At 53.1% G+C, this 9,017-nt stretch overlaps 2 protein-coding genes across 6 annotated transcripts; both read left to right on the top strand.

Annotated features, from left to right (window-relative positions):
- Window positions 1-6: 6 nt before the first annotated feature.
- On the top strand, window positions 7-7,545 carry C12H2orf81 (chromosome 12 C2orf81 homolog). Of its 5 annotated transcripts, XM_063695773.1 has the most exons (4): window positions 126-140; window positions 4,247-4,324; window positions 5,483-5,713; window positions 5,797-7,545. In XM_063695773.1, exons 2-4 carry the CDS (start codon window positions 4,298-4,300, stop codon window positions 7,468-7,470), a joined length of 1,932 nt encoding a protein of 643 aa, XP_063551843.1. In that variant the 5' UTR covers window positions 126-140; window positions 4,247-4,297; the 3' UTR covers window positions 7,471-7,545. The 5 variants fall into 5 exon arrangements, with proteins under 5 accessions (XP_030864185.3, XP_030864184.3, XP_063551843.1 ...); XM_031008325.3 differs by lacking the exon at window positions 4,247-4,324 and having other exon boundaries at window positions 7-140; XM_031008324.3 differs by lacking the exon at window positions 4,247-4,324 and having other exon boundaries at window positions 13-191.
- On the top strand, window positions 3,246-3,623 carry LOC134756436 (high mobility group protein HMG-I/HMG-Y-like). The gene has a single exon (XM_063695778.1). It carries the CDS (start codon window positions 3,261-3,263, stop codon window positions 3,606-3,608), a length of 348 nt encoding a protein of 115 aa, XP_063551848.1. The 5' UTR covers window positions 3,246-3,260; the 3' UTR covers window positions 3,609-3,623.
- Window positions 7,546-9,017: the final 1,472 nt, after the last annotated feature.

Below are 9,017 nucleotides of genomic sequence, written 5' to 3' on the forward strand. Positions count from 1 at the left end.
GTTACCGGGGCAACTGTGGGCGGGGCGAGCGACCCCGAGCCCGTGGTTGCCCAGGCGACTGTTAGGTGGCTTCGCGGCCCGGATGCAGCAGAAACACCAGCGTTGCTGCGACCGCGTTGGCGATGGCGTACGAAGGCTCGGTGAGCTTCAGTTCAGCTGGGGATGCGCCAGAGCCAGGGTCGGCCGTTAAGGTCGGTGTCGGGAACAGTGGGCTGGCTCTGGGCCTCCCCGTGCCCCTACTTGCTCCCGCCCACCGCGCGGGAGTTTAGATGACCAAGGAAGCCACGTCGGTACTCGGGCAGAAAACCTACACCTGCACGGTGCCCACTCAAACGCTTTGTTACACTCAAGCCATGAGGGAAAGGGTCAGTGGGTGGTGTAGAGCCCGAGAACAGGAAGTGGATTTTGAAACAGCTAATGAATGTAGTAAGTCTCTTACATGGTGGTGCGTATTTAAATGGATAAGCATTTAGAGAGGGAAGATAACAGAAAAAATCTATTTCGAGAATTTCAAGAGGAAGAAATATATTAAATAATTCAGAGACTGCACTTGAAAGTCTAATTGTTTAAGAGCCAATCAATTTTAAAATAAAGAAAACGGGGCCGGTCTCAATGGCTCACGCCTGTAATCCCAGCACTTTGAGAGGCTGAGGCGGGAGGATTGCCTGAGCTCAGGAGTTCAAGACCAGCCAGGCCAACATGGCGAGACCCCGTCTCGACTAAAATACAAAAAATTAGCTGGATGTGGTGGCGCGGTGCCTGTAATCCCAGCTACTCGGGAGGCAGAGGCAGGAGAATTGCTTGAACTCGGGAGGCGGAGGTTGCAGTGAGCCGAGATCGCGCCACTACGCTCTAGCCTGGGTGACAGAGAGAGACTGTCTCAAAAAAAAAAAAAAAAAAAAGAAGAAGAAGAAGAAAGAAAACGGATTTGAAGAGCCTTTGTGCAAAAATATCTCTGTCCCTTCTGGTCACCATCACGGGTGTCAGATGCGAGGCTGGGAGGGGAGGTCTAAGGAACCAACTCTCTTTACTCAGTCCAGTCAGCTCTGCTCTAGTCAGAGCTCTGCTCTAGCCAAGCTCTAGTCAGCTTGGCCTGGGCTGTGGGCCACTCCTGGTGCTTGCTACAGGGCTGTTCTCACTGGTGGATAGGGTTAATGAGACTTCAGGGATTTTGAGTTCTGCAAGACTTAGGAAACAGCAGATTTGGGGGGATAATGAATTTTAGGAAACAGATATGAGACAAGGTTTTAGCGGGGCAATAGGCAAAGGTTTGGGAAGATCACATTTGGAAGTACATTTTGGAAGGAACCAGGTTCAGGGAGACTGTTGTGGGGAATTGAGGGAGCTCCCAAGTGATTGTTTGTAAACTTTTTATGTCTCTAAAGTGAGTTTTGGGGACTAGTCTTTTTTTTTTTTTTAAGTGATTACAAAAGGAAACAAACTCATTGTAGAGAACTTACAAAATAGAAAAGAGCATAGGAAGGAAACGTATCCTGTTATCATTTTGAAGTTTTCCTTTTGTTGAACACATAGTGGTTTACATATATGAGATCATAATTGATATGTAAGTTTGTATCCTGCTTCTTTCAATTAACATTACATCATAAACATTTGCTTTATGCCATTGCAAATTCTTTCTAAAGATTACCTTTAATGGCTGGGTTGGTGGCTCATGCCTGCAAGGTGGGCAGATCACTTGAGGCCAGTTCAAGACCAGTCTGGCCAACATGGCGAAACCCCATCTCTACTAAAAATAGAAAAAAAATTAGCCGGGCCTGGTGGCAGGCGCCTGTAATCCCAGCTACTCCGGAGGCTGAGGCAGAATTGCTTGAACCTGGGAGGCGGAGGTTGCAGTGAGCCGAGATCTTGCCACTGCACTCCAGCCTGGGTGACAGAGCAAGATTCCGTCTCAAAAACAAAAAGCAAACAAACAAAAAAAGATTATCTTTAATCATTGCATAATATTTCAGTATATATAGCATAGTCAATTATTTATTCTCTTTTTAAAGACATGTTTTCAATATTCTGCTATTATAAAAATACCGCAGAGAATTTGTTGGAGAATATATTTTTATCTTCATTTCAGAAAATGCCTCTTGGTTGTATTTATAGAACTGAAATTGCAGGGTTGAAGAAGTGAAAACATTTTTTAATGTCTTCGTGCATACTGTTGCAGCATGGTATCACACTAAACCTTTGCCAATGCTGAGTATTCTTGTTTTTAAAATAATTCCAATTTGATGAACTAGAAATCAGAATGTCAATACTATATTTATTAGTCATCTACAGTCCCTCTCTTGTGAAATGTCATGTACTTTGCTTATCTTTGGGATCTTAAATGGTTTTTCTTCTTATAGTTTAAATTTTTATTGCAGTATAGCCCAAGCTGGACTTGAACTCCTGGGCTCAAGCAATCCCCCTGCCTCAGCCTCCCGAGCAGCTGGTACTGTGGGTGTGTGCCACTGTGCCTGGCCATTTTTCTTCTTCTATTTTTTATTTTATTAGTTTTTTTTTTCTTTTTTGAGACAGAGTCTCGCTCTGTCACCCAGGCTGGAGTTCAGTAGCATGATCTCAGCTCACTGCAAACTCTGCCTCCCGGGTTCAAGTGATTCTCGTGCCTCAGCCTCCCTAGTAGCTGGGATTACAGGCGCCCACCACCATGCCTGGCTAATTTTTGTATTATTAGTAGAGACGGGGTTTCACCATGTTGGCTAGGCTGGTCTCGAACTCCTGACCTCAAATGATCCACCCACCTCGGCCTCCCAAAGTGCTGGGATTACAGGCGTGAGCCACTGCGCCCGGCCATTTTTTTTTTTTATATGAGCTTTTAATTTACTCGGGGATATTTATCTTTTTTCATATTTGTTGCAAATGTCTTTGAGAGGCTCTGGAGTCAGACAGACTTGCATGTGAATGCATTCTGACTTCACTACCTCCTACTTGTATGATACTGGGTAAATTACCATAAAATGGAGATAAGAATAGTTGGTTAAAAAAAAAAATGTAGAGAACTTTTTAAGCTCCCCTGAGCCGGGGCTGCGCTCTTCTAAGTGGGACTCCGAGCCTGGGCTATTTCTGGTGCTGGCGCGGCTCCAGGAAGGCATCCGCGTTTGCGACCAGGGGCGGCTGCGGTGGAGACTGGCCTGTCCTCAGCGCCCAGCACTGCTGCTCCCGGCAAACCGGACCATGCACCGCAGGCCAACGGCCGAGTTCGCCCATCCCAGCCATCACTTTTCCACCTAATCCTTAGAGAAGGGAAGATGAGCGAGTCGAGCTCGAAGTCCAGCCAGCCCTTGGCCTCCAAGCAGAAAAGGGACGGCACTGAGAAGCGGGGCCATGGCAGGCCGTGCAAGCAGCCTCCGGTGAGTCCCAGGACAGCGCTGGTAGGGAGTCAGAAGGAGCTCAGCGAAGTGCCAACACCTAAGAGACCTCGGGGCCGACCAAAGGGAAGCAAAAACAAGGGTGCTGCCAAGACCCGGAAAACCACCACAACTCTGGGAAGGAAACCAAGGGGAAGACCCAAAAAACTGGAGAAGGAGGAAGAGAAGGGTATCTCGCAGGAGTCCTCACTGGAGGAGCAGCTTCCTTCTGGGACTGGACAGCTTTGATCCGCTCCCAACCCCCCACCTCCCACCCCCCACCCCTTCCCCACACCCACCATCACCACCGCCTCCAGCCACCACCCTCATCTTCCACCTGCACCTTCACCACCACACTACACAACACACCAGCCGCTGCAGGTCCCTATGGGCTGAGTGGAGAGGACTTTTCCCTGGCCTCTTCCCATCCCTACCCCCCCACCACCCCCCGTCCACCCACTCATACACATGTGCCCTCCTGGACAAGGCTAATGTCCCGCTTAGCCGCACCCTGCACCTGCTGTGTCCCTGATCCCTTGGTGGTGACATTGCTCTCTGGGCTTTTGGTTTGGGAGCCACTTCTCTGCTCCTCCACTGTTGCCTCTGGCTTCCCATAGAGCGGCCTGGGAGGGTTCCCCTGGTCTTAAAAGGGGCCCAAGCCCCCATTCTGGCACACACCACTCCACTGTCGTGGCAGCAGCAGGTGTGGCCAATGGAGGGGGGGGTGCTGGCCCCCAGGATTCCCCCAGCCAAATTGTCTTTGTCACCACGTGAGGCTCACACCTTTCATCCTTCCCCACCTTCCCTAGTCCCTGCACTAGGTTGGACAGCCCCCATTGGCTACAGGAAAGCGGGAGGGGTGTGAGTCTCCTACTCCCTCTTTGCAGTGGCCCCAGCCCCCTTACCGTCTGCCTGGGATCTGAGTACATATTGCAGTGATGGAGATGCAGTCACCTATTGTCCAGGTGAGGCCCATGAGCCCTGTGGCAGCTACCTGAGGTGGGCTGGGGCTGCTCCCCCAACCCTACTTTGCTTCTACCACTTGGCCATTTTCCTCTCCTCAGATGGGGCACCAATAACAAGGAGCTCACCCTTCCCACTCCCAGCCCTCCTGCTCCTGCCACCCCCCCAGGTTCTGGTTCCATTTTTCCTTTGTTCACAAACTACCTCTGGACAGTTGTTTTGTTTTTGGTTCAATGTTCCATTCTTTGACATCTGTCATTGCTGCTGCTAGCAGCGCCAAATGTTCATCCACATTGCCTCCTGCTCTGCCCACGATCCCCTCCCCCAGGTTACTCTTCGTGGAGAAGAGGGGCTGGGGCATGGCAGGCTGGGTGACTGACTACTCCAGTCGGGGCCCTGCCCCTAGGATGCTGCAGCAGAGAGAGCAAGGGGGCCCAAATCCACCATAAAGCATGTAGGGGCCACCTGCTCCCCCCGGTCTGTCAGGGAGGGGTAGCCATGATTTGTCCCAGCCTGGGGCTCCCTCTCTGGTTTCCTATTTGCAATTACTTGAATTAAAAAAAAAATCCTTTTCTGGAAAACAAAATGTAGAGAAGACTCTAAATAGCACCAATAATTCCAGGACTGTTTACTGAATTGTCTTTCTCAAGTAATTTGAACACTCAAGAATTTTGAACACTTTGCTTTGGTATAAGGGCCATGAAGTTAAACCTTCACATTGTCTGGGCTTGCTCACTGTGTGCTCCTAAGCAAGGGTGGTTAACTTCTGTCAGACTTCGGTTTCTTTTTTCTTTCTTTTTCTTTTTCTTTCTTTCTTTTTTTTTTTTTTTTTTTTTGAGACGCAGTCTTGCTCTGTCGCCAGGCTGGGGTGCAGTGGCGCAGTCTCTGCTCACTGCAACCTCCATCTCCCGGGTTCAAGTGACTCTCCTTCCTCAGCCTCCCCACTTCAGTTTCTTTATCTGTCAATTGTGGTTAGTGGGCTGTTAATGAAAATTATTAGGTCAAACATCTACTAAGTATCTGTCACATAGTAGGCTCTTCGTCAATTGGCCCTTTTCCTTCCCACTAGACAACTTGAGAAAGCTTCCTCCTAGCCTATAGCTACTCTTTCGTTCCACTTCTTGGTTTCCTGCTCTGACTGCCCTGTTTTGTTCTCACAGAAGCAGGAGAGGCAGGTCCGAGACCGCGGGGTGACCCGGTCCAAGGCGGAAAAAGTGCGGCCGCCCACTGTGCCAGTGCCGCAGGTGGATATTGTGCCTGGGCGGCTCAGTGAGGCCGAGTGGATGGCGCTTACAGCCCTCGAGGAGGGCGAGGACGTCGTAGGGGACATCTTGGCCGACTTGCTGGCTCGAGTCATGGACTCTGCTTTCAAAGTCTACCTGACTCAGCAGGTGGGCCGGGATCCGGGTCCTTCAGACTCGTCTCCCTCTCCCGCCCCTCCCTGCCGACCTGAGATCCTCTCTCGCCTCCGCAGTGCATTCCATTCACCATCAGCCAGGCCCGGGAGGCCATGCTGCAGATCACCGAGTGGCGCTTCCTGGCCCGGGACGAGGGAGAATCTGCAGTAGCTGGGGACCCCACATGGGGTGAGGACGAGGAGCCTTCGGCATGCACGACGGACTCCTGGGCTCAGGGTTCAGTGCCCGTGCTGCACGCGTCCACCTCGGAGGGCCTGGAGAACTTCCAAGGCGAAGTACACTCCTCAGGAGCCTCTCCGGACTCCTCTGCCATTACTCCTGCTCTCCGCTTTCTGACATCTCACTGCCCGAGTGCATTTCCCCAGGACCCTGGGGGCGTGGACCGGATCCCTTTAGGAAGGTCGTGGATGGGTCGAGGCTCCCAGGAGCAGATGGAATCTTGCGAGCCTTCTCCGCAGCTGAGAGTCACCTCGGCCCCTCCTCCCACATCAGAGCTGTTTCAGGAGGCAGGGCCCGGAGGTCCTGTAGAGGAAGCGGACGGCCAGTCTAGAGGCCTCTCCTCGGCCGGGTTATTGAGCGCGAGCTTCCAACTGTCGGTTGAGGAGGCGCCTGCCTACGATGCCGACCCTTCTCTGGATCCGTACCTGGTAGCCAGCCCCCAGGCCTCAACCGGGAGGGGACACCCCCTCGGCTTCCATTTGTCGTTGGAAGACCTCTACTGTTGCATGCCCCAACTGGAAGCGGCTGGGGATCGGCTGGAACTCAGGTCAGAGGGGGTGCCCTGCATCGCCTCGGGCGTGTTGGTGTCCTACCCCTCTGTGGGCGGCGCCACCCGCCCCTCCGCTTCCTGCCAGCAGCAGCGGGCCGGGCCCTCGGATGTGCGGCTGAGCGCCCACCACCACAGGATGCACCGCAAGGCGGCCGTGAAACGCCTGGACCCTGCGAGGCTCCCGTGCCACTGGGTGCGCCCTCTGGCTGAGGTCCTGGTCCCAGACTCTCAAACACGCCCCTTGGAAGCCTACCGCGGACGCCAGCGGGGCGAGAAGACCAAGGCCCGGGCCGAACCCCAAGCCCTCGGCCCCGGCACCCGTGTCTCCCCGGCAGCGTTCTTCCCTCTCCGGCCAGGCATTCCTTTCCGTGACTTGGACTCGGGCCCCGCACTCCTGTTCCCCACTTTAAATTTAGGCCTATCGTCGCCATCCCTCGAGTCAAAGCTGCCACTCCCCAACTCCAGGATCCGCTTCCTCACCACACACTCGGTGCTCCCTGATGTGGCCCGCAGCCCCAGCCCCAAGCTGTGGCCCAGTGCCAGGTGGCACAGCGGTTGGGAGGGGGAGGCCGAGCTGCTGGGCGAGCTGTGGGCTGGCCGGACCCGCGTGCCTCCACAGGGTCTGGAGCTGGCAGACAGGGAGGGCCAGGATCCTGACAGATGGCCTCGAACCACACCCCCGGTCCTTGAAGCCACTTCCCAGGTGATGTGGAAGCCGGTGTTGCTGCCAGAGGCCCTGAAGCTGGCCCCTGGTGTGAGCATGTGGAACCGGAGCACCCAGGTGTTGCTCAGCTCTGGTGTGCCTGAACAAGAGGACAAAGAAGGTAGCACCTTTCCTCCCGTTGAGCAACACCCCATCCAGACAGGTGCCCCAAAGCCCCAGGTGACCGTAGCACAGCTAATGAAGAACTCAGCCCCCAAAGTGTGGTCACGCTCCTCTAAGCCTGCTGCCTCCCTCTGATCCCTGAGCCTCTGGCAGTAGTAACTGGCCCCTCCCTCTGCTAGCCAGAAATAAACACCTGAGTTGCCTTAGGAACTAGTCTGATGTCTCTTGTCAGTTTCTTCCAAGGGTGTCCACCCTCTCACTGAACCCCAAGGGGAGCAGTTATCCTGCAGGCCTAGAAGAAGATAGAACCAGGGTTCAGGAAATAACCCTCTCGCCACCCTTAGGAGACCCTGCATTAGGGCCAAAGCTGCCCCATTGCAGAGGCATTCTAGAGAAACCTCTGTCCCCCAAAGGAGTAGACATAAGGGCTGCCAGCAGGTCTGGCTCTGTAGAGAGAACTTCGAGTCTCCTTTCAGTAGGGGAGGAAGGAGAAGGCCCTGCATAAGCACAGAGTGATTCGAGATATGAAGAACTTGATTTCTTGCTTCCCTGGTCCCTGGAGCTTGGTCACTTCACCTTAGACTGCAAATCCAAATTTCACTTTTGAAGTTAAGGAGGAACTCTCAAACTCAAACAGTATATTGAACAAACTCAAGAGTCAGTGCCTCCTTAAATTTTATCTTAGGCTCCACACCTGCCTCATTGCTAGTCTCCACTCTGCCCAGATTTATCCTGCACCCACTTCCTCCTATAGCATTTCCCCAGCAGGCCCAGGAAGTTTCTGCTATGTTGCTGTGGGCTGCACTCAGCATCCTGGTCTGGGGCGCTGGCTCTGTCTTCCTTATTCTGGTCTTCTTCAACTACATGTGCAGCTCTGGCAGAAGTCTCATCCCTGGGACCTCCAGTGCTGCTCCACAGATCTGACTGGGAAAATAGCCATAGTGACTGGGGCCAACAGTGGTGAGTGCTCCTCCCACCCTGAATCCTCACTATGGGCCTCGGCCTCCAACAACTCTCACCGGGAAGGCAGGGAGGAGCATCCACTATCAACACCCTTGTCCCTCCCCTAGAGTGTCCCTTGTTCACTGTAGTCACCACCCAGCCGAAGTTGTCCTCCCACAGGCATCGGGAAGGTTGTATCCCAGGACCTAGCTCGGTGTGTGGCCCAAGTGATCTTTACTTGTCAGAGCAGGGAATGTGGACAGCAAGCCCTGGCTGAGATCCAAGCAGCCTCAAACAGCAACCGCCTCCTGCTTGGTGAGGTGGACCTTAGCTCCATGACCTCTATTCGGAGCTTTGCCCGGAGGCTTCTACAGGAGAATCCTGAGATACATCTGCTGGTAAACAATGCTGGAGTCAGTGGTATGTGCCTGGCTTGCTTCTCCAAACACGTTTCTGCAGCCTCCTTTCTAGCTCAGGAACTCTAAAACAGGTATCCTCAAAGCCTAGTCTATGCAATCTTGCCAAAACACTAATCCATACCCTCCCCTAAAAAGCTGACATTGAGTTATAGCCTTAAACTTCATTGCCCCCATCTTCACATGTATGTGCCCCTGTGGCATTTCTGCTGAAGGTAATATGTCCCTCCCAGACCTTGTCTCCCTCAAGGTGGTCCCTTTATCACTCAATGCCAGTGTTTTCATTTCCTCCCAGGATTCCCAAGACACTTACCCCAGGGGGCC

This window comes from Gorilla gorilla, chromosome 12, assembly GCF_029281585.2.
Source record: "Gorilla gorilla gorilla isolate KB3781 chromosome 12, NHGRI_mGorGor1-v2.1_pri, whole genome shotgun sequence".
In the NCBI taxonomy this organism is placed as follows: Eukaryota; Metazoa; Chordata; class Mammalia; order Primates; family Hominidae; genus Gorilla; species Gorilla gorilla.

Coding starts and splice junctions, on each gene's coding strand:
- C12H2orf81 (XM_031008324.3), top strand. CDS start 123: ATGGCGTACGAAGGCTCGGTGAGCTTCAGTTCAGCTGGGGATGCGCCA. Junction 192..5,482: donor AGCCAGGGTCGGCCGTTAAG/GTCGGTGTCGGG, acceptor TTGTTCTCACAG/AAGCAGGAGAGGCAGGTCCG. Junction 5,714..5,796: donor AAGTCTACCTGACTCAGCAG/GTGGGCCGGGAT, acceptor TCGCCTCCGCAG/TGCATTCCATTCACCATCAG.
- LOC134756436 (XM_063695778.1), top strand. CDS start 3,261: ATGAGCGAGTCGAGCTCGAAGTCCAGCCAGCCCTTGGCCTCCAAGCAG.